This window comes from Anabrus simplex, chromosome 10 (assembly GCF_040414725.1).
Source record: "Anabrus simplex isolate iqAnaSimp1 chromosome 10, ASM4041472v1, whole genome shotgun sequence".
NCBI classification, from domain to species: Eukaryota; Metazoa; Arthropoda; class Insecta; order Orthoptera; family Tettigoniidae; genus Anabrus; species Anabrus simplex.
The window spans coordinates 116642797-116669295 of NC_090274.1; the positions used below are offsets into that span (position 1 = coordinate 116642797).

The 26499-nt window shown below is 36.8% G+C and overlaps 1 protein-coding gene across 4 annotated transcripts in view; it reads right to left on the reverse strand.

Annotated features, from left to right (window-relative positions):
- Nucleotides 1-3938: 3938 nt before the first annotated feature.
- Nucleotides 3939-26499, reverse strand: part of LOC136882047 (zinc finger protein OZF) — a 42956-nt gene continuing 20395 nt past the window's right edge. The window contains exons 4-6 of one of the 4 annotated variants that reach the window (XR_011018758.1): nucleotides 21250-21320; nucleotides 4901-6611; nucleotides 3939-4068 (exon numbers count right to left, since the gene is read on the reverse strand). Coding sequence is in view for 3 of the 4 variants with exons in the window: in XM_067154550.2 (XP_067010651.2) it covers nucleotides 5678-6611; nucleotides 21250-21320 (1005 nt within the window). In the remaining variant the exon portion in view is untranslated. Of the gene's footprint in view, nucleotides 4069-4848; nucleotides 6612-21249; nucleotides 21321-26499 lie in introns of those variants that run through there. The other 3 variants (XM_067154552.2, XM_067154553.2, XM_067154550.2) reach the window with 3 other exon arrangements.

The following is a 26499-nucleotide window of genomic DNA, read 5'->3' on the forward strand; positions in this document are numbered from 1 at the left end:
ATCACAGACATCCTGAAGAGGAGGATTTAATAAGTTTCCTTAAACATATCTGGGCCTGTGATAAAAAACAGAGGGATGCTAGAGGGTGACCCTCTCAGCGCTATTATCTTCAATGATGACATTAAACTTGGTTGAACAAAAAAAAAAGCCAAGAGACAAGTGGTAGTGAACAAAGTAGCTCACTGGGCAAGGAAGAATCAGCTCCACATAAACAAGACAAAAACAGTTCAAATGGTATTCCAAAATGGAAGTCAGTGAAGGAAGTATTTTATCTGGAGGAAGATGAAATAAAAAGTCAACTCTTTTAATACCTAGGAGTAATGCTACAAACAACAAGATCCTATGGACATCAAATCAATAACAATAAAAACAATATACAACATCCAAGATCTGAACAAACTCTCAATAAAGACAGCCATGGCCTTATATCACGCCAAAATAGTACCAATCATGTCATATGGGCTATACTTGCTATGCAAACATTTAACAATAAGAGACCTAAAAACAATAGAAGGGTCAAAGCATAAGTAATTCTGATTAATGGTTTCAAGAAGTGTTGTAGGTGAGCCTCTGCTTTTTCTCAACAGAGATAGGTGAAAATCCACTCGCGGGCGTGCGGGTTCATTTAATTACCGGTTACAACTTATAGCCTACATCATCAAGTTTTTGTCGATGTCATGAGAATTTTCATCTTATGAGTATTTGAGGCTATACTAATCCTTAGTCTACAAATGACAATACCGAAAATTTATTTTATTTGGAAAGATGTTCCGATGTAATCAAATCAATTCTATGAACAAAAATAATTAACAATCAAAATTGAAGCGTGACGACATGATTGGATGAAGAAAAATTGAATGTGATATTTAACGCAGCTAAAATAAATATTAATATTCTTTTGTTGGTTGTTGTATCTTTTGCTTGTAAAGTACTACATTATTTTATAATCAAATGGACATGTTGGCAATCAAACATTAAATTGACAGATCAAATAATTCGTTAATTTCAACATGAAAATTGCCGAAGGCTTAACTATTCAATTCACAATGTGATTATTTACATTATTCATTTATTTTCACCGACAAGAAAATAAAGAAAAGACTCGTTCGTTCACATCTAATCATTTGTTGATCAAAACCTTGTCCTCCGATATTCTATTAAGGTAACGTTGAAATTGTCACGTAAATAAGCGAAGCCCTAATTAACAACTTGAGTGTTCATCAATACAAAGCCGTGGAACCAAAGAATGAAATAATCATGGACATTGAAAACAAACTTCGTAGATGGTGTCTAATAAATAATAGCCAAAACTGTAGAATAGGAACAGCATACTTATATAATCCTCAAATTGCTGCACTTAAATAAAACTCTAACATCAGGCTACATAATACCACTGAAAACAATCACGATTTAGGATTATCATGACTCCACAGCACTTGGATCCGCCTGTAGATTCTCCTTCAAAGACCTGAAATTCTAATAATATCTACAAGACATGTGCACAACAACAACAACAACAACAACAACAACAACAACTACTACTACTACTACTACTACTACTACTACTACTACTACTACTACTACTACTACTACTACTACTAAATAGGAAATGCTAAGTTGCAAATGACACAATATGACTAATTTCATTCCCGATCATAATATGTTTCACACATATCATTAATATCACTTGGTATCGAAGATCTTCCTACTGCAATTATCTATTCAGCTAAGTAACATTCATTTCAACATCGTATCATGAATTAATCTATTGATGACAATTCGCATGTTCAATATGCAAGTATTCTTCGGGAAATATTATCCTTGAACATACAATTATTAACCTTTAAGTGCTTGTCTATATCTTAATATGATTTCAATATATTAGCATGCATTAACATCGTTAGGATTCCATGAAGACTACATTACATTGCTCGTAATGCTTATTTCCAAACAAAATTATATATACCATAACCATCGCACATAGTATAATTTCCATGATCTCAACAACCCTATCATTCAATATATCCCATCAACTCACATATGCATCATGCTTCATAGGAAATAAATAAAATAAATAAATAAATAAATTAAGTAAGACCATACACCATACTGGAACACTTCTTCCAGCTTTAGATATCCTCTAAATACTGATAGATTTCATGCCAAAATTCATATCACCATCATATACCTCGTTAAATTCAGACACAATTTTCACTAAATTGCATTTTCCTTTATTAAGATCAGAAATGTTATTTGGAGTACATCCCAAGGAGTTTCTACAAGGAAGGGTGTAACATCGCGAACAAGATTCAAGGAAAGTTTACCCCAAAATAATAATAATAAGCAGGTCTGCGACAGAGAGTAAGAAAACATGCCAACAGGGAGAGAAAAATGCCAAATATAATTAAAGAAAAACAGGTTAAACCACCCACAATACTAATTTCATAACAGGAATATCAATACATTTCCATCAACTTTCAACATCACCAACAACATTAGCATTTCCATGGCAACGAACACACGCTAGATCAGTTAAGGGAAAGGGTCAATCACAGGCCGCCAATCAACAATAGGCAAATACATATTAAGAGACAAAAGAAAAACAGGACGCCGAAAAAAACACAAAAATACTAAGCAAATTAATAATAACATTTAATTAAGAAGTCGGAAAGGAAATTAGAATGGAAAACCTACATGCTTGTTGTAACTCGCTTGGTTAGTATACTTGCCAAAACATTGCGTTAACCCCTACCTATCAGGCCTAAAAGGACACAACCAAACATTAAGTATTGAATTTACAATTTCCAAGAACAAGAATTAACATTAATTTAGAGCGGACGCAAGTTCCTAGTGAACAAAGCTAGTTGACATACAATTTCTTTTTTTTACTGGAAAAAAGTTTGAAAACGATAAGATTAAAGTACTGAATTTAGATGACGCCAAGCTTCATTATGTCCCGGTGCGCACTTCACGTTTCAAAATATTCAGTTCACCACACGGAATCAGTAAAAGGTGAGTAGGAAAAGCACTTACATTTCACCAGCTTGCTGTAGTTGAGAAGTAGCTCCAGCCTCATATGCTTACTTACGTATGGCAGAGGAAATCCTCAAAGATACACAAAAACTCCAGGCGAGGAAAATGAAATTATAGTAAAATTTAAAGGAAATCTTCCAAGTTCACAAGGGCATAAGCACTATCATAGTAACTTCACCGTGGGTCCATGTTAAATAGACGATTCATCCCGCCAGGCAGAGAAGCACTTCGCCCTTCCATTTCGCTTCACTCTCAGAACGATAATGGTGACTACCCAGGAGCCTCCAGTCAGTGCACAGCCGCAATGATCACGTGCGCATACACACCCAGTGGAGGGGGGAGCGAGTGGCAAGGTAGTTCATACCTATGACTCCAGAATGCAGGAGAATACAGGAAAGGCACCATCTGGGCATCTTAATAACCATTTAAGCCAATGGAAGTTCCTGTTTGTAAGTATTGAAAACCATGGTATCTGTGACCATGAATTACTTGATGATTAATGTAGCGGCCAACCACTTTAAAGACACAAATTTTAATAGCCATGCAGCCAGTCCTAAAGTGTTTCCGGAGAGAGTATAAATTATTATGCCAGTAATAAATCAAAAAAGGATTTCACATGAGGCAAGACAAGTCAAGTATTTCACAATGCCTAGAATAACTGAAGTAACATGATTCTAAAAACTAATAATTGTGTGATTGCAATCACAGTGGCTGTGCATATTAACAGGCTAAGGTTACAGACCAAAGCTCCACATCTGGGAGAGGAGTTGGTTCAAACCACACTGTTATCCATCCTGAAAATTGTTTTCTGTGGTTTTGTACTTTCAGTTTCACTTCCAGGCAAATGCTGGGAAGCTCCTATTCATAGTCCACAACAAATGACGTAAAATCTCTCCCCCTCGTTACCCAATTTCATTCACCACCATTCCTTTCATCTTCATTAGCTCTTTGACCAAGCTTGATATAAAAAGGCATCCTGCCAAAAGCATGGCATATAAATTCATCTCACCTCATTCTGAAACCATATCAAGAGAACTAGATTAAGAAATAAACAAACATATCATTAAAACCCTTTAGATAATACATATCGTTTAAATCTATTACTAAGAGCTAAAAAATGCATGTGAAGTAAATGTAGATCAACAAAGATTTCATGATGAAATTGTTGAATCTTTGAGTAGGGTTTACGATATACAATTTTGGATGTTTCCATGAAATAAGGTTAAAAAAATATGAAAATTCTAATTTTTTTGCACAACTTCTTAAATTTGCCACAAAGATAATGTTTGTGTCAACCAGCAATGTTAATGCTTAGCAAATGTCAAATTTCTGGATTCAAAAGTGCAATAAATAAATGTAAAGTTAGTTAACTGAGTTGCATGTCTTAAACTAAAGATGACATGTCAGCAGTTAAAATACTGATAAAAAAAAGAATGCAAAGTAAAGAGACTTATATTCACTACCAGGAGTTTCCCAATGGCAAATATAAATACAGACACAGTGCAAAAATTCTTGAGGAGAGAAGAATGAAACAAGCCCAAATCAGGCTTGAATTCTATGCCACCAATGCCATGTTGGAGCGGAAATGGACAGAAGCCAGATATGAACAGCAACATGTAGTTACAAGGATGGCAGTCCATGGCTTCCACCATAAGCTATGTGCAACTACGCAATTCCATGAGGTGAACAATGAGTCTCTCTATGTGACAAAGTGTGCGAGTGCTACCACATAAATAAGTGCAAGAAAAGAACAAGATCAATCAACGTGTACAGTAAAGAAAAATAACTGTTAAATTCTTTGCACATTTGTGTGTATATAATTTATTATTAAATATAAATACAGTAAAATTTCAGGTTTTATTTTTACCTTCATAATTATGGTAGTCAAGCTTTTTAGGACGTTATTCTGTTGGATTGAAGTGTCATCACATTTATTAGCGGTCATGTGCCCACTAGAATTAGTGTTATGTTCACAACATTTGATGTATACATTATACAAGAGGCTTTAACTAAGCAGGATGTTGAGAACATTTCCACAATACCTGCAGAAAACACCATGGAATTTTGAGGTAAATCATGTGCACTTGAAGTACTGATTTCTTCAGCTTGAATGACTTTCCACACATTGCTGGGTATAAGGAATTCTGTTCTACTGTACAAGCCATATCTGGAAAGAACTTAACTAATGATAACCTAATACAATAATAAGACAAGGTATTACTATAAATATATCAGTGCCTTCTCAACTGTGACAATTCTAAAATCTGAGTTGCCACAAATTTGAAAAAGCTCAAAAGCATTGAGCAAAAATATGGTTAAAAGGGTGAATACATACATAGCACTCTGCAAAACATGCTACTGTTTCCCCAAAATATGATGCATGAGCCTTTAATGTTCCTTCATCCTGGAACATCTGTCCTTATAGGAAACACCTACTTTCAGAGTGTGTATTCTCATAAATTCGACGATGCGGCAACCTCTTGAGAGATACTTACACAAACTGAATATGCAAGAGATTTTTTAAACTGATATAGAGAGATAGTTCGGCTCTAAAATACACAATGAACTATATAACAAAACAACTTTTAAGGAAGGTGAATTAAAAGGTTGATTTGAACATGAACGATTGCATTCTGGCAAGACGCTACGTCCTTTCTTTTGCAGAGTGAGTTAACAGGTGTTGAGTAAAAGCAGACTTGAAACAAAATTCTCTGCTGCAAATATTACATGAGAAAGGCCTTATGGGAGAATGAACCAACAATATATGACGCTTAAGACGAGGCTTCACAGAAAACGCCTTACTGCATATATCACAAACGTACGGTCTTTCTTTCGTGTGTGCAGCAGCATGTTCTGTAAGGCTATACATACTACGAAACTTCCTATTGCAAAAATTACAAGAGAAAGATCCTTCTCGGGTGTGAACCAACGCGTGTTTCTGAAGGCTAACTTCAGTATAAAATTTTCTGCTGCAAACATTACACCCAAATTGCCTTTCGTCGGAGTGAACTGCCATGTGTTGTTTTAAACCGGACTTCAGAGCAAAACCCTTGTTACACAAGTCACAAAAATGCGGCTTATCTTCGGAATGAGTACCCTCATGTTCATTCAGGCTATGTTTAGTGCGAAACTTCCTACTACACACACTACAAGAAAATGGTCGCTCACCTGTATGAATAGAGGAATGTTTCTTAAGAGTATCTTTTGCTTTAAACTTTCTACTGCAAATATTACAACAATAAGACCTTTCAGTACTGTGGGTCAGCAGATGTCTGTCCAAATGGGACTTACGAGCAAAATTCTTGTTGCATTTCGTACATTGCTGTGGTTTAGAATGTGTTAACATGTGATCATTCAAACGAAATTTCTGCGAAAAGGAACTATTACATATACTGCATACGTGGCACTTTCCTCTGGAGACAGGCAACAATTGTGTTTCTATGTAACACTCTTGAGACAATGTATTGCCGCACAAAGAAGGAGGTGGCAACTTTTCTTCAGCTACAGTATGCAATTGGCACTTAATAGGATCACGTGAATGCACTGGACCCTTGCTCAATACTGCAATATCCTCCAGACTGGAATACACAAAAGATATTACAATTTCCGAGGAACAAAGTACAAACAGGGATAGATTCCAGCAGGAAAACCATAACAGATACGATGTATTTCTTATCATAAGTTAAATAACTTCAAATTTTATCAGTACTGACTTGTAAAAAGTTATGAGATTTAAGATCTCTTCACAATTTGAGGAAATGGTGAACCAAACAAGGGATCATCCTCAGCCTTATAATTCTAAACATAGCCAAGTTATACAATGTACAATCAATAATATTAAATAAAAATAAATTAAAAAAATTAAATTAAAACAACCAGATGTGAATTATAAAGAAACCTTTTGGTAAACTGACCACTTGTAAACAAGTTCTATTGGACTGGAAGAATGAAATATGTCACTGAGGGCACATTTATTCCTTGTATGTGTCCCATTTGTTGGTAGTACCAGTTTACATGAAGTTAAACCTTTATACACAAATGTTTTAAAATGTTGGCTGCTTTTATGTGGTTAATTAGAACTTATCAGCAGGTATAAAAGAAAACCAACCGCTGGTTGGGTTGAAACCGGTCCCTCAAATAGTGAAATGATCTAAAATCTCTTTGTCATCTTGTAATTTATTGAATGGTGGCTAACCTCATAGCTATTCTCCAAGTATTTCTTATGTTAGTACAATGTAACTATTTATTACTTAATTAGAGGACAAGTATTGTACACAGGGTGGCTGGAAACATTAACTGGGCATACGAGTGTTACTGCGGAGGTCATACTGTTAAATAATTTGAAAAAGTAATTTGATACCTTATGACGTAATTTTAACAGCTGCTGAACTTAGCCAATGAGGTAAATTTTGAGACAAATTCAAAGGGGCTTTGTGAGATGGTATTGGTAAATCTGAATTTTTCTTAAAACCTGCTTGAGAGTACCAATCGAAGAAAAAACTTCGTCATGGGAAGGAATTGAAACACGGACCTCCAAGCTGACAGGACCGCACCATGACAAGTGCTCTGAAGCTGGTCATAAGTCATGTGCATATTTAGCAACACCGTCTTGCAAAGCGATCTGCTTATGATTATGTCTATTAATAGATAGATAAATAAATAAAATAAAATAAATAAATAAATAAATAAATAAAATTATTAACATGAATCCAGGCCTGCGAACAGCCAAAGCACTTCCCAAAATACATAAAACTGATGTTGCTATCCGACCCATCATTAATTACGGACTAAGTCCTTTATATAAAATTGTAAAATTCATCCAACCTTTCCTCAAAGGAAATTACCATTTTTTATCTGGGAATTCCATTAAGAACACTAATGAATTGCTTGAAAAACTAAATCATGTTACTATTCAACACAACTGTCCTCTCTATCACTTCAATATTGTTAACATATATCCAAGCATCCCAATTTCAAAAGTTCGTCCCATTATTCACAACAATTTAAATAAACACAGTGGTCTGAGCCCACCAGAAATTAAAGATTTCATCTCTGTTCTAAAAATGGTCTTGAATAACAATTATATCCTATTTTGCAATACCATTTATCAGTAAAATGGGTTAGCTATGGGATTGCAGGCATCAGGCATCCTAGCTGTAATCTATCTGGATCATATAGAACAAATCAAAATTAACAATAATATCTTTAATAATAATATTTTTGGACAAAATATATGGATGACACACTTGGGCTCATGAACGAACGTACAACTGACGCCATCACCACTCTAACCAACCTTAATCACATTGATCCATATATCAAATTGACACTAGAATAAGAAAACAATACAAGACTCAATTATTTAGATCTAACGATCATCAGACAACCTAGTTCAATGAGCTGTAAGATTTTTAGAAAACCAATGCAAACCACTAATAAAATCCATTCAGATTCCATCCACATGCATGCCCATAAATGTGCAGCATACCTTAGTATGGTACAACATGCTTTTAGCATCCTCCTGTCAAGAAAATAACTTGGAAACGAATTAAACATCCTTCACTGTATATCTAAATTTAATGGCTACAACAGCTTAATACAAGAAAAACTCACAATTTTCATCTACTTTTATGTTTAATAATATACAAACTTCCAAAACACAAACATATACAAAAAGCAAGATGTTAAAATAGCCCTCAAAACTTGTAACAGAAACACGTATTTTATACAGTACCAATTCTATTAATCATAGCAAAGAGTTCACCAAGTTAGGTGTTTATACACTCAATTGTAATAATTGTAACACATCTTACATCCATCGAACAGATAGGAGCTTCCATACAAGATACTTTGAGTGTGTTAACGCCCTGAAATATATAACAGATTTTCAGTTATGGGACAGCACATAGGTGACACTAACCATAAGTTCACTAATATCAACCGACATGAAAGTTCTCAATGTTTTACAAAAAGGTTCCCTGCTCAATACTACAGAAAATTGTTTTGTCCATCTGGAACAGTTTTCCAATCCTAACTTCAATCTCAATGAAATTTCAGGGAAACAAACATTTTATTTGACCTTTTAATTCCTATCTTCAGTAATGCCTCAGATAAAAATAATTCTTTCTTTTTTAATCTCTATAAATTCACCCCTCACTGCAGTTTTTCTTTCCTCATCCTTCAGCCCTCTTCTCCCTATCTACTCCTTTGTTTACATTGCCTGCTTCCTACAGAGAGTCAGTGCTGGTTTCCTACTTACTCCTTTGTTTACATGGCCTGCCTGCTTCCTCCAGCAAGTCAGTGCTTGTTCTACATCAGCCATTAGAGGTGAGTCTCGTAAATCATTTTTATCCTTTTAATTTTTTTTCTGTGTATATTCATTTCTAATTCTGGTTATCATTTTCAAATTTATTGTATGCCTCAGGTCCTAAGTCAAGTTATGACATGGAGATCATAACCTTAATTTTATTATATATTTTTTAATGTTATTATTCCTACAACATTGTCTTTGTATGGTATACATATGTCTTAGTTAACACACAATCTGTTTAATTTTTATTTGGCTGAAGATGGCCACTAAGTGGCTGAAACTAGACCCAAGACTTATGTTATATCATTTACTTGATATACTCTGGTCAATTCATTCTTGTGTGTGTTGACAGTTCAAAAATTGTTTCATTCATGTCCCCGTAATCTTGTCATTTCATCCAATTCATCTCCATTACGTGGGACTATCCTCATTAACATTGTGGAATCAGGTTCTTCTATTCGGATACCATTGAGAGATCTTCCGCGACTGAGAGCTACATAAGCCTGTCCTGCTGCAAACAACCAAGAGCCCAGATAAATAACTGCATAATCTACTGTACAGCCTTGCATTTTCTGTACGGTTGATGCCCATCTCAGTATTAATGGCAGCATTCTTCTTTCAGGTGTATCATAGCTATATTTTGCTGGGAACTGTATTGTTATTGGTTTAATTACATGTATGCCGTCAAGACCAAAATCAATAAGGACTGATGGTATGTCCGTATCATATACCTGATTGCAGTGGAAATGTGGCCAGATAATATCAGTGATAATACCCATATTGCCATTTACTAGACCTTTTGCCACGTAATATTCAAACTCAACATTACTTTTGCTCCCACAAAATGATATCATCAGGTATAACAGAGTCCAGATTCTTATCACTTAAATTTCATGAAGCATCAATGAGTTGATCTTGTGCTTTATTGTATGAATATTTGTCCCTTTCTCTCTCAAAATACTGGAGAAATTTCTCATTATGTTCAGCTACTTGATCATTTGTTGGATAGATACTTAATGCTTTTTCAATGGAGAATTCATTGAGAGCATCTGTTGAATCTTTTGTAGAAGTGTTTCAAGATGCCTAGATGCCAATTCTCCAACTCTCAAGGCATTTAGTACATCAATAAATGTTGTCTCTCCTTGTTGGTGCATGTTTTATTTAAGTTCAACAGCTGCCAAAAGTGTCATATGTTCTGTTGTTGAAAAACTTGATGTCCTTGCACAGGCGATAATTGCATTAAATCACCAAATAATAAAACATTTATACCTCCATAAAAGGTGTTTGGATTTTTCAATTGTCACAGACGAGAGTTGATCATACAAGGCATCTTGTAAGGAACCATAGAAATTTCATCAATGAAGAGAAATTCAACTTTCTGCCATAGTTATCGCATTACTCCATCTTTCTGTACTGGCAATTTTAGCAAAGGGTGTAATGTAGATCCACTGACCTATCATGCTGCAATTCCTGTGAGAGCACCAACTTTCACTACTAATTTTCCATACCACCGGTTGACTTGGTTTTTTAACAAATTAAACAAAAAAATTTCCAGTGCTTGCTCCATCTGTTTTGAAATTTTTTTTCTTGTTTTTGTTCCCCACTAATTTAGTCCCTTATACTGTCTGTAATAAAATTGAAGAGTTGTCTTCGGTCGATATTCATAGCCTGCTGTACCCTTTGAAACTGTTCAGTGCTCATATTTATATCTGGCAATTCTTCCTCTGCTCCTTCAGGGTATATTATCTCTGGTTAGTCCAAGATTTCATACCCATGCACTTGATTAAATGCGATTTCAAGTTGTTGATCACACTCTTGATGTTGCCGCATATGTTCACTCATTGCCTTCAATTGGTCCTTTCAAGCTAAAGAAAAGCATTATTGAACCCTTCGAGTAATTCAGTTTCTGATCGATAAGGCAGTTCTCTGGATCAGATGATGCAATGAAGTATGGCACTCTCACAGCTGCAGGGACATTCCTCACAGCTATTTTACTGCTATCTGACAGCGTAATAAGTTGACAATGGACATTCAAATGAGCTTTGTAATCATCATGATCAACACTTTATTTTGTTTCACCCTTTTTTTTTGTTATAGGGTCAAATAGCATAGCAAATTCTGTAAGGCCCGTAATTGAAGGATCATAATCAGAATGATCCAAAGGGCATTTTTTATATCTTTCAGAGATATTACTACAATAACCAGTGGCATGACAACTTTCTGTTCTGGCTTTCTGGTATTAAGGAAAACACTACTTCGTGAGCTACCACATAAAGGAATATGACATAGACAATATCCATGTTTAGCAGCTGATACTTGCTGTACATGAAGAATCTTCATACAAATCCAACATAGCTTGCGTGAAATATTGGATTCTTCACGTTGTATTTGTTGTATTGCCTGCTCTATTCCAGCATCTAATCCTGCAGATTCTCTTTTTGATAAGTACTATGCAATAGAGTACGCTATCACTTCATTTGACTGAACGTCCATGTTAGCTGTGCATAGCCTCAACAGACCTGGATGATTATTTACCCAAGCATCTTCTTTTTAGTGCTTAAGTAGAGAAATTCTTCCTCCATTACAAATGAAGTAATTTGTTTGTGTACGTCGCTGGATTTGACATGTAATAGACAAGAATAGACATCCGGATGCTCTTACAATTTTGTCCTATGACTGTAAATTTCTGTGCTAGCTGATGATGGCCAAGATAGGTCGAAACCGGTACTAGTGCAATAATTCATTCACAATAAATGTATTGATCGGTGGAACATTTTTCTTGTCTATTACATTGAATCCAATAAATACGGAATATGAAATTTATAAATAATAATAAGATGGATTTGACATTTTTTAAGTTCATATAATTCTGGATCTCCTTCCTTCTGTGGACTTCTAACAGGAACAGTTATGATCAAGAAGAAGCATTCCTTCTTTTGTATGAAATTCTGGATGATTTTTTCTATCCAAATTACCATATGATGGTGAGGACTACCATGAATCTGGAATTCAATACATTACCAATAATCTTCTACTTTTCCTCCCAAAATTTCGTTACTGTTTTTCATCTGTCGAGTCTGAGCTACTGGCTCCACAAACTGACCATTTTTGTTGCTTGTTGTATGCTTACAAATTCGTCTAAATTATCACATTCAGTAATACAAGCTTTTCCATTTTTGCTCTTGTACCCTTTGGACCACATGAATGAAAATCACTGAAGTAATGAAAATGAAAACCTACAACCTGTTTTCCAGTCATTGACCGGGTCAGGGATGTAATGAATGAAGCAGATATAGGCTGTTAGTACGATGAGGTCGCCACTCCCAAAGTGATTTATTAATGAATGATAGATGCTATGAAATGAGAATGGAGAGTGTTGCTGGAATGAAAGATGACAGGGAAAACTGGAGTACCCGGAGAATAACCTGTCCTGCCTCCGCTTTGTCCAGCACAAATCTCACATGGAGTGACCGGGATTTGAACCACGGTATCCAGTGGTGAGAAGCTGATGCGCTGCCGTCTGAGCCATGGAGGCTCCTCACTGAAGTAATATTTTTTTTCATAACGCATTACTCCGATAGTTTTACCTTCTGATATCAGTACTCCTGCTGTATGATTTATAAAAAGCTCTACAAAAGCTTGCTGAAAGTAAGTCCAAAGTTTGACTGATTAACTTGATCATTTAAAGTCCCAAATAAGCTTGGTTCATCAAAACTCAACTGAAATCTTTTGTTGAATAAAATGAGGTTGTCATTGATAATGTTGAAATTTTGTACAAGTAAGTATCCATCATGTTGAATAGGATGAGTTACGAGATTTCTTTTTGTTCGAAATCTGATATAACTAGAGATTTGATCACCTGCTATCATATTCAAATTAAGGATGTTTGTTGACCAATGTTGTGTGAAAGAATACAAGCTCTTACAATATTTGCCAATACCATAGTGCAGCATTGTACTCCTGCAAAGACCTGATGCGAATACATAACCATTAGCTTGATGCCATGACGCATGTAGAATTCCTGGCAACTCATTAATTCTCATGCAGAACCATGTTATGTGGTTTCATTGTTGGTCTCGGCAACATTCTGTACAGGAGCTTCTTCTAGTCTTATTATATCTTCTTCAATAATTTTAATGTTGCTGTCAATAATGACATCTTTGGAAAGAGGATTGTTTGCCACTAACCAATACAAAGCATCATATACATTATGTCTGCAAACTGACAACTGTCAGGTTACATTAATATTTTCAAGATGCTCAGTGACAATAACTATACAAGCATTGTTTGAAGTTCTAGGTTGCATGTTAGTAAGGTTTTCAGTACCCTCAAATACATCCTGTGCAAACAATATTGCCTGACCCCAGAAACTATACTGACCAAATATGCCATATAATTTGATGATTTTTAAGGAATGAAATAATATGTAAAATCAATCGTTGCTCCAATTGTGACAAATTTGTAATAACTACTGGAATAGGGCCTGGATCTAAATCATTCCAATATGATTTAGATGGTGCAGTAGTTTTCTTTGAATTTAAATGAGTCTTGCAACAGCCACAAAAAAACCAAAGAATGTTTTTGCTTATGTTCATCAGGCAAGTAACGTGTTGTAATGTTACACACTTGGAGATTTGATGCAGATAACAACGTTTAGTGCAAATTTCACAAATCATATCGCAAACTGTGTTTATTGCCAGCACAAAAGTTGTTTCACTTGCCCTACACAATTCTCTAGATTCCATCATATGGAGAAGCATATGCTGTAATCAAGCTGCTCTGCCTTGTGATTGTGAGGCTCGATATTCAATTTCATGTTGGCGCATATGCTGTGAGCGAGCTGCTCTATCTTGTTCTGATTGTGAGGCTCAGGATTCAGTTTCATATTGGTGCATATGCTCTGAGTGAGCTGCTCTACCTTGTGATTGTGAGGCTCAATATTCAGTTTAATACTGGTGCATATGCTATAAGCAGGCGCTCTGTCTTTATTCTGATTGTACAACTCTATATTTTTTCATGTATATTTGCCTTTTGCTCTTTTTCTCTATCACTTCATTGTTTGAGAGTTCTGCTACTCTTTCTATTAATTTTTATCTTTTCATTGCCAAGTCCCTTTTCTGGTGTGTTGTAGTTTCATTTTTCATTTTTATTCCCAAGTGAAAGCATGTCCTGCTTTGAAACACAAAACCTATCTCCTCTTTACTCAGGCTCTGCGGCAGCTAATGGTGACAGGAGATAAGCTACTAAATTTTTGAGGTCAGCACAACAATTGAAGCTGAACTCCCATGCACAGCAGTGGCGGCCTGTTACTCTAAAGGAAATTAAGGTTTCTTTCACTGTATTGTTAAAAATCCGGATTACACGCAGACCAACATTATCATCATATCTCAAAAAAATAAAAAAATAGAGGAAGGTAAGCAAACAGACTGCAAGACAAGTATGATTAGTAGGTTGCCCGCCCAACAGTATGTGAGGTACAGTAAGGGTGTATTCTGCCTGAAGGCATGTCGGAACCTCCGTAGAGGTGTGCCTGAAGATTAATAAAAATAAAAATCATTTTATTTTATCCTGGTGATCCCAGTCAGGATATTAGGATAAAGTTATTAAATGATAGTATTGTCATCAGCCCTTCACATGTGCACAAATTTTCATGTCTCCAAGTTGGTGTAAATTATGTTGACAGATTCCGTTACATATGAAGGGTGTACTATTTTGTTTTACCCTTTATTTTTTCTACCCAAACAAAGTACATTGCACATCAGCTGTTATGTCCAACTTCTCAACATAATCTCCTTGTAACAGTATACACTTTTGCCATTGATGTGTCAGTCTTCCCAACCTTCCTGAAACCATTCTTTTGAAGTGCTGCATACCCATACCTTGACAGCTGTTCCCAGTTCTGCAAAATATGCAAAATGGCGACCACACAGAGGTTTCTTCATGTTTCTGAACAGGTTATGGCACTGTTAGACATTTCTCTGGTGATGATTCCATTGCATCGATTGATGTTCATCTGTGGCTGATGGTAATGGAGTCATGTCTCATCACCAGTTACAAGCCTAGCCATGAAGTCAACTGGATCTTGATCATGGTGTTGCAAACGTTCTCTGCACACGTCTACACGCCTTTGTTTTTAGCCTGCAGGCAATAGTCTAGGCACCCACGTGGATGACACCTTTCCCAACTGTAAGTGGCCGTGCATGATGCGCTGCAGGATACTTTGGCTAATTCCTGTGGCTGCCTCCACTTCCGTAAATGTGATGCATTTGTTTCCTTGGATGGCCTGTTCGACCCGGGCAATGTTGGCTGGTGTTCACACTGTCACATTACTTCCAGAACTGGTTCCCTTGTCCACCGATGTGCGGCCTGTTTTCCAACCTTCCACCCAGTTGTAAACTGTTTTCCGTGACGGCGCATGTTCTCCACAGACTGCCAACAAGCGCTGATGAATTTCTGCAGTGGTCACGCCTTTTTTCCATAGGAAACATGTCGCATAGCGCTGTCCCAGACGGTTGATTTCCATGTTGTCTGCTCCTACGTTGACAGTGTTGTTATGAAAAGGCTATGTCAAGTGCATTTGTTGGCCACTGTAAGTGTGCTGCTTCCAAACGGTGGAACAAGACACTAGTTACACATCACCACCTTCAAAAGTGAAATATGAACCATGCCCAGACGTACAAAAAATAAAGTGTAAAAACAATATAGTACATCCCCTGTAGATAGATACAAGTCAAACTAATAAAAGCATGTTAAAAATGAGAAGCAAAGAGACAAAGCCTTACACTCTGCAGATATCGTAATATAGGAAGAAAACAAAATGGAAGTACAAGAACAAGTTACCGTATGGAATCAGGAGACAGAAATACATGGAATGAAAAGACGTGTGGAGAAGAGTAAGACAGTCATGATGACAAGAGGTAATAGAGAAGGGAGGGGGAATATTGAAGTAAATGGAAGACCATTAGAAGTTGTGAAAATCTTCAGACATTTGGGGAGTATACTTGCAGAAGATAGGAAAATGAACAAAGAAATTGGAAAGAGAATCCAACAACTGATATTTTTACAAATATATGATGGGTAACATGTGGAACAGGGATGTTCCAGGGAAATGCAAGAAAATTCTGTACTCAATGAATTACACACCAATTTATACTTATGTGTTGGGCACATGGATAACAACAAAACATGATGAAAGGGGAATCCAAGCAGCCGAGAAGAATAATTGGGAAGAAACAAAGTGATAAAATGAGAAACATGTAAATCAGAGGGAGAATTGGATTCCCTAAACTGCAATGCAAGACAGAGACCAGTAAGCTGAAATGCTATAGATACACGATGAGAATGGAAGAGGATCGAGTTCCAAACCTAGCATTTAAGGAGAAAATAAGGGGAGGAAAGCAATGGCAAAGTTTCAGAATAAGGTGGATGGATATGGTGAAGGTGAAGGGGAGTATAGAGAAAAGAGGAGTATAATTAGATCAAATATAGAAGGATGAAATGGAGTGTGGGGGGAGAGAGAGAGAGAAGTGAAGGGTCACAACCTTCAACCAGAAGAGAGGAAACAGGAAATGCTGGAGGAGGAGAAGATTGAAATATTATCATATTTAGGTTTGCAACATTAAAAATGTTTAAAATAAATTACACTAGCCAACATGATTTTGCAGTAAAATAGAAAATATGTCATTCTTATGGAAATCACTTCCCTGATTCCGAAAATGATGCTATTTTTTTCCTATCACGTCTAGTTTTGATGCAATTCGGTGTTTTAGTATCTGCATGAATTCGTAAGATGTAATGTTGACAGATGTTCTCATGCAACTTTTTTTAGAATACAATTATGTGATTTGATTTGTTATTGTTTGCATTTTATTATAGGTTTATTGCTGTCTAAATGTTCAATTTTGTAGTTGGGGGTTTCCTGATAAATTCATAACAATCTCCCCCAGATAAGCAATAGACCACGAGGTACGTAGTGTTGAAGATAAGACAGTTGAGCATTAGTCTTTCATCTTAGACTACTTGAATAAACAGACGCATTAAAAGCCCCAGCCCTTATGCAATGTTTATGATGGACTGATAAAGCAGTTTCCTTTCAATGATAACAGTGCTGCTTGGGACTGGCTCCAAGAAGTACCAGTACGTGTTTAGTGTGTCTTTTAAATTTCACATTCATTTAATTGTAGGCCTATCATGTGCGTGAGATTTAATATCATTTAATTTCAAACTGATCACTAATAAGTGAAGTTCTAGTGTTTTAACAACATCATGGCTAGTGTTTCAGGGGTGCACAGAAGACAGTGTAAACAAAGTCCTCAAAAGTTTTGTTACATTTGTGGAGTTTGTGTGTTGGATTCCAAGGTGCGTCAAATAGACTTGTTTGTAAAGAACCTTTATTTTCCTTACTTCAAATTGAATGTTGGGGATCACGACAAATCTTTCACACCTCATATTGCATGCAATACCTGTGTCGAGGGACTACGTTACTGGCATGAGAGCAAACAAAACTCAATGCCACTTGCTATACACATGCAATGGCGAGAGCAAAAGAACCATCATGACGACTGCTATTTTTGTATGACCCATATTGTTGGTTACAATAAGAAAAGTAAAAACAAAATTAAATATCTGAATCTCAAGTCAGCTCTTCGACCAGTTCCTCATGGACCTGACTTACCTGTACCTACTCCATCTACTCACTTGAGTGAGGAAAGTAGCAGTTCATTGCAATCTGATGAAGAAATAGATTTCGAGCCACATCAATATGACACACCTTCAGACAAATTCACGCAATCCTAATTGAATGATCTAATAAGGGACTTAGAGCTAACCAAGGAAAAAAGTTAATTACTTGGTTCAAGATTGCAGGAAAAGAATATGTTGGCACTCGGTGTTGCATTCTCCTGGTACCGAAATTGTGACAAAGAATTCCAAAAGTATTATACTCAAGAAGATGAACTTGTATTTTGTACGGATGTTTCAAATCTTCTACGTCAACTGGGAGAGAAAGAGTACGATGCTAGTAACTGGCATGTTTTTATTGACTCTTCCAAAAGAAGTTTAAGGCTGTTTTGCTTCATAATGCAAATGTCCTGGCATCCGTACCACTTGAACACTCCACAAAAATGTCTGAAACATACGAGACCTTAAAGTTGGTGCTTGAAAAATTAAATATCACGAGCATGGGTGGCGAATTTGTGGTGATTTGAAGACCATTGGATTGTTGCTGGGACAGCAAAAAGGCTATACAAAATTTCCCTGTTTCCTATGCAAATGGTATAGCAGGGCACGGGATGAACCTTGGGATACAGTGAATTGGCCAGAAAGGAAACTACAACCAGGATCCAAAAATGTTTTGAATGTAAGTCTTATTGACTGTGAAAAAATCCTACTTCCACCCTTGCACACCAATATTTATCCACTAAATTTCCCTAATTATTAGATGCAAAAATCAAAGAAGGCATATTTGATGGACCACAGATTCGTAAACTGTGGAAGGATAAAAATGTCACAGACACGATGACCAAAATTGAGAAAGAGGCATGGAGCGCATTCAAATATGTAGTGACTAAATCCCTTGACAATGTTAAGAACCCTCAACACAAAGAAATTGTAAGGAAAGTGTTGGTAAAGTTTACGGAACTTGGTTATAATATGAGCATTAAGATTCATTTCTTAGCTTCTCATGTGGATTATTTCCCTCCGAATTTAGGAGCTGTCAGCAAAGAACAAGGTGAAAGATGTCACCAGGATCTCAAAGATGCAGAACAATGCTATCACGGATGTTGGGATGTGAATATGATGGCTGATTACTGTTGGTCGATTGCACGAGATGACCATTCCAGAGATAATTCAAGAACTTCAAAAACTCAGAAATTCCAAGGAAAATGGAAAAAGACGGAGGTGTAAATCTAACCTGCACATAATGTAAGTAACAAAACTATGTATGTTTAACCATGTAATTTTTATTTAAGGTACAGTTATATTAATTTAAAACCAACTCTACAGCCGAAACCAAATACGCGCTTTATGCTTCAGTTTCATGAATTTCAATATACATAAAAAATATAATAGAAACCATCTACTTGCTTACAAAGCAGCATTTATGTGTATTTAATGCATGCACAATATGACTGTTTTGCAAGCTGAAATTTACATTAATTAATATATCAAATTTAATCAATACTAAGTATCAACAATTTTATGTAAGAACAAAATAACATTTTGTAAAATTGCCACTAAAACAGACGTGATACGCCAAAACGAACTTTTTCTCGAATTCTGCATTAAGAAATTCATAAAACCCACCTATTTTCCTTTTTACCGCACAACAAGTTTTTTTTGGAGGCTAGTGTTATTTCATAAAGAAAACCATTGGTGTTAAAGAGTTTGTTACGGAAAAATTATTTTTGACATTGCACTTTCTTCATGATAGAAAATTACAGTTGACATGACCCAACAATTAGAATTATTCTGTCTCGAAGGAAGTCTTGCTGTTGTAATTCCAGATATCAAGCAAGAAAATTCTAATTATTCCACTTATCAAATGTTGAGAGGTTGATATCCAAATTCTGTGCACTGATATAGGTACAGAATTTTAAATAATGCCTCATCAAAAGTATGTTACTTATGACATGATGAAAGTTTAACAAGCCACACCATAAACTTAAATGTTTATAATCACCACCCAAAGTAAAGAAAAATAATTCAATATAAATGCATTTTACTCTGTTACATTCTTCTTCACTCTATGCACATTTAAAGCTCTAATATGAGCCAAGGGGGCTCACTGTCAAAGCCAGAGAATTTAGTGTACAGATAACAGAGTGGCTACATCCAAACGACTCCCAGCTTATACAACAAGTCCCAGAGTGCGCTATGGTGACAAACAAGCACCACTTACTGCAGTAGCCAATAGCTGCTTTACATCAAACAATAAACTAGCAACTAGTCCAATCACAGACAAACCATTAAAAAGGACAAAGTAAGAAAACAAAATAAAGACAAGGTGCTACTTTAACACATCAATGAGAATAATTCCCAAAAAGCTGTATCTTTACACTGCCTCAGATAGTTTTGTACACATATCTTCATACATCTGGGAACAGAATCAACCAAATTTTAAAGTTCCTGAATATCACACCTACTTTTATCTGAGAACCTCCTTTACATTGCACCAACACATATAGGTCTTATGATGAAGATGGGACAGGAAAGGCCTAGGAGTGGGAGGCAAGCAGCCATGGCCTTACTTAAGGTAGAAAAGGCGTGAAAATGGGAAACCGCAGAAAACAATCTTCAGGGCTGCCGCCGACAGTGGGCTTTGAACCCACTAACTCTCGGATGCAAGTTCAAAGCTGCGTGCCCTTAACCGCATGGCCAACTCGCCCAGTTATATCTCACTCAATTGTAACTAGTAGTTCTTTTAAGAAATTATATGTTGAATATAATCCTGTAAAAAGAATTAAATTGACTAAAATGACTAGTTCATAGACATTAAACACCCATTACTGAGCAGCGGTGAACAGGCAGGACTCAGCTACCAACTGCAGGCAGCTCTGATGCCATCTGGAGCTAGTCAATTATAACAAAAGCCTACTGGACATCAGAGTATACCAAATCTCTCTTGGGCATACAAAGCTGAGTTTTAATTAATTTTGTCAGCTAAACACCAAGTGTGTCACCACAGATTTTTTTTAAAACTTGCTGACACAGTATAACATGGAGTGCCGAAGGAACTTAATTTCCGCCGTTCAAAAATCCAACTCGTTGTGCTGGGTTTGAACTCAGATGATTGTATCTAGAGACAGATACACTAACACTCATCCAGCTAGTGAATAGGTAAATGACAAATTCCATATTGTGTAGGGTTGAGGGTGCAAAATGTAATTAAGCAAAACTGTACTTACTTGTTTTCTTCTTTGAAACACAGGACCTGTTCAACAACTGTTTGCTCTTCATCCTTAACATTGACAGAAGACTAGAGGTAATGGAAAGAAAATGAATAAAAGTATAGGAAAGAAGTAACAGGAATGAAAGTAAGTAATAAAGACACAGATGAAAAAAATGTCATTAGTGCACAATAAAAGTATCATTGTAGACATGATATAGGATTTCTGGGTATAGTGACGTGTCTTCTCTGTGAAACGTAAAGAATTTCACCTTATTTTCTTGACATGGCATATATAAGCCCAAAAAGCCTAAATCGTATCTACAATTATGGGCCATGAAAGCATCAATGGTAAAAGTTTATTTACTTAATCTTTCAATTAAAAAATGTATGAAATGGAAATAACAAGTATCATTTCATAGTTATACACAGAGATAGAAACAGGAAAATGACCACAAAATATGATACACACAGTGAGATGACAGCACTAGAAGGAGAAGCAGTGGAAAAAAAGAGAAACTTGAAAGGACAAGGGAAATCTCTACACCCTCTAAAAATGCCTTCTCTTATCACCTCTTCCTGTTGTTCCCCATTTCCTTCATGTTCCATCAATATGTTTATCCAACTATGTGTATATCTTTGTGTACAGGGTCTCTCTATAAACTCAGACTGAATGAATAGACTTTGTACTCTGCGCTACAGCAGCTGCCTCAGCCGAACATATGCCGTGTGTGGCTGCCCCGCTTTAAGTGTGTATACACTCTTATATGAAATCTTAACTTAAAAAAGATGCTGGAAGTATTATCTTTCCTGGGTTATACAGGCATTCTAGCTGACACGAGTACTTCCACTGTAATGTTTCTGATTTCATTCGTAATGTTTTCTTTCAGTTCCTCCAATGTGTGAGGAATTGGTTCAATACACTTTTTCTTTCAGTTTATCCCACAAGCAAAAATTACACTGTTAGATCTGGAGAATGAGGAAGAAATAGACCAGCACTGATCACTCCGCCTGCAAACACTTCGGAGATTGTAAGAAGGGAATCTTCTGGCGTATGAGTAGGGGATGAATATTGTTGAAAACATCCATGGGACTTTTCTTCCATAAGTGATGGAGGAACGGCATAAAAATGTCATCTTGATACCTCTCTGCATTTACTGTTGTCTCAAAAAAATAGGCCCAATTAATCGTCTTGCACTAACAGCATACCAAACATCAAACTTCCTATCTTAATGAGGGATTTCATAAGCACCATTAGGATTTTCTGCACATGAATAGCAAGAGTCATGACTGTTTATATGGCCATTAAGTTGAAACCTCAACTTACACATACAAAAATACAGTGTTGCAATGACAATTGTCTCACCATGTCAACAGGTGAGATTCAGACTGGCGACTCATGCTTACCAGGTTGAACACCTGCAGGCTGCTTGCATGGTCAAGAACTATGCACACGCCTCTCACGCTGCAGCTGCCATAATCCAAGGTACAAACACTGTACGTGCGGCCTGGGTTTATAAGAGAGACCCTGTATAGGGCATCACTCACCACTTGTTTCGTCCATCCCATTAATCTCATTCCTAAGGATAATTATGATCACTGAGAACATATACATTGGTGCTCATTCCACATAAACCTCTCCAGGTTGATGACTTACCCACAATACAGAAATTCAGTATACGAAGGTCGATCAAATATAAATGGGGTTTTTGTACCTGATGATCAACAGTTGGTAGGACTGGCCCTGCGCTTCTGCTATGTTTAGGCAGGGCCATTAGAAGTAGGGAGAGAATGCTGTTAGATATTTCCCGCCGATTCGTCAGTAACGCTCACGATGTCGGGGCAACAGGTGCACCCCTCCACTGTGCGAGCTCGTGAAGAAGTTACAGTTGTGGAAATTTGCCAGAGATTGACGGTACAGTTTGGTAATCAAACATTGTCAAGGTTGCATGTGTTTGCCTGGCATAAGAAGTTCAAGGAAGGACGAGAACAAGCGGAAAATCAGTCACACGACTGCTGTCTTTGGACCAGCATTACAGGTGAAAACATTCATGCGGTTAAAGACATTATTTATGATGATCGATGTGCAAGAGCATCAGAAATTGCAGAACAAGTCGGAATCAGTTATGGGAGCTGTCAGACAATCATCACAAATGACCTACAGTTCCATAAAGTGTGCTCCAGATGGGTCCCTCACCTTTTGACCGAAAATTTGAAGTTGAGACATTTGGAGGTCAGTCAGAGGCTTAGAGCAAGGTTTGCAGAAGAAGGTTTGCATTTTTGAGTCGGACTGTCACCTGGGACGAAACATGGGTCCACCACTACACTCCCAAATCGAAACAAGCCAGTAAGGGGTGGCGGAGGAAAGGGGAGGCAGCACCAGTGAAAGCCAAGACTTGACTGTCAGCTGGCAAGGTTCTTGCAACCATTTTCTTTGATCGGCGAGGCATTCTGCTGACTGATATTTTGCATTAGCAATGCACAATCAATGCTGCTTACTACTGTGAGCTGTTGAACAAGCCGAGGGCTGCACATTGCCGCAACAGACGAGACCAACCGATTCAACAGGTTGTCCCCCCCACGACAATGTGATGCCCCATACTGCAGCTCTGTCTCCAAGCTACAGGAAATGCACTGGACTACACTTGATCATCCTTACAGCCCAGACTTATCGCCCTGAAATTTCCATTTGTTTAGACCGCTTAAAGAAGCTCTAGGAGGGCAAGACTTCGTGCGCCACTGGCTGGTGACATGATCCTGGATTTTTATGATGAGGACATCAAAAAGCTGCCCATATGCTGGGACAAATGCATTTCTAAAGCATGAAACTATGTAGAAAAATAAATTGTAATTGCCTTGTGTTATTCAATAAATGCATTTAAATAAAAAAAATCCCATTTATATTTTGATCCCCCTCGTACAAATCAGACTTATGAAATTCACATTTGTTTTCAAACTGTACAGGAATTGTTCAGATAGTTTAAAGTGAGATAATATTACCCTAAGGTATGAACAGAACAGCATAAAAAAATTTACCATTCTGATTCAACAGACAAGAATTTTTGTTTTTTGAATTTGCTTTACATTGCACTGACACAGATAGGTCTCAGTGTGACGAGGGGAGGCCTACAAGAAGAAAGGAAGTGGCCGTGGCCTTAAGGTACAGCCCCAGCATTTGCCTGCTGTGAAAATGGGAACCACAGAAATCCTTCTTCAGGGCTGCCAACAGTGGGGTTCGAACCCACTATCTCCAAAATGCAAGCTGATAGCTACATGACACAAAACACGCGGCCACTGGTTCAGTGAGAAAAACTTGACTCTGTAACAATAATTGAACTGATGATACCTTTTGGATTTATGAAAGGGACAATTGTTCTAACAGAGGTGAAATGTTAACAACCTACATACTAGACATCCAAAAGTAGAGGGACCAGAGATCACAGCAGAGGAGAAACTACAACTGACACACTAAGGATGGGTTATTTTAATTAACACAGTTTTGTATTTGTGCATGGACGACCGGCTCCGTAAACTAACATTTCCTCACAGTGCTTCAATCTTGTGTAATTTTTTACTCTCCACTGTTCATTAATTGAACTACTACATGCTGTTTACAAACAAAATAAAGTCTTTGCTGATCATAACTGAGACAGGTGTATTCTTTTCTTGACAATTCTTTTGGTGCAGGAAGTGTGGTTTCATAACACACCGGGTGTATTGCCAGGTGTCGTAATGGTGTGCCGTAGCAAAGACAGCTTGAACGATGATGAAATACTGGGAAAATTACATACTAATAGTTTATCTGATGTTCCTGATTATAATAAAAGTTATTGAAATTTCGAGATATAGATAATATTATTTTTGAGCAGGTATAGCATATCTTGGAATGATATGTATCTACGGGCTTATACTGAATACATTACTTTTAGCAGTATTTAAAACTATACAAACAAACTCGGTTTTATGACATTACTTTAATTATAACCCTTATTATAGTAAATTTTCAGAGGACAGGATACAGTACATACAGTAGTGAAACAAGAAACATATCTCGGTTAACACTTCTGGAAACAATACATTAGTCTCTTCTGTTTGTTACTGTTAACCTTAACCCCCTTCACATTGAAACTTCTCGTCAATACCACGCAGCTGAGATTCCTAAGTAGAGCTTGTCATCCATGATTTTGGGGGTTGCTTTTGTATGTGACCAGTAATTAATTCACACACGAGAAACAAGCTGGCTTTGATGATTTTCCAATCATTAGAAGTTTTAGTTTTTGCTTCCCATCATGTTAGCTCCTAGCATCACTGTAAACCTTTCTTGACTTGTTAATTGTTCCTCACAAACCACAAATCCCATATTATACAGTCAACATTGCACAAAATTTCAGTTACAGAGTATTATTTGCTGCAAGGGAGGAAATGTTTGCTTCAAGAAATTGAGAAATTTATGTAACTGAATTTCGAGTAATAGTACACGTGATGAATAGGACAAACGGCCAGGAAATTTAAGTTACTTCAAGATACTGAAAATTCAAGTAATGGAGGTTTGAGATATCGTGGTTCAACTGTATCTTCTTTCTGAAGAGTTCTTCTTGCTTGGACAGTGACTACCTCCATGACATTCTGTACAAGAAACCAGCAGCACGTTAGCCAAGCTGTGGAAGGGTGTACCTAATAAAACTGTGTAGATGTATTAATAATATTCATACATAAATACAAGCAGATCTCTCAGTTGTAAGATAACAAAGAGGAAATGCTACTGAGAAAAGAATCCTGTAGTAACACTAATCTGAAGGAAAATGTAAGAGGTCTGACACTTCAAAGAATGAAAATATTGCCAAGAGAAAGGGAATGGCAATTAAGGGCATGGTATTGCAAACCTAATACAATTTGAGTCACCAAGAGAGACTGGATAGGAAAGATGAAAGGGAGGAGCCTAACACAATTAAATGGATGTGATGCCAGACTCAGCCAGTGGAAATATGATTGCCAACCCACACTCCCAAGTTGACAGCCTCTGGGGCCAGTCTTAGGTTCCTTTATGACAGGTAAGGGATAACACGGATGTATTCTATTGCCCCCACACTCAGACAGTCTCACATGTAGAACACCTGTAGTCCACCTTTTAGTTGCCTGTTACGACAAGCACCCCTCCTGCAAGGGGGAGCCAGGTATGAAATGCACCATTTCAAGTATTACTTAAAAGTCATATTTAATCCATTTAAAAACTTTAAAGAAATAAAATTTGATAGCAGTTCATATAACA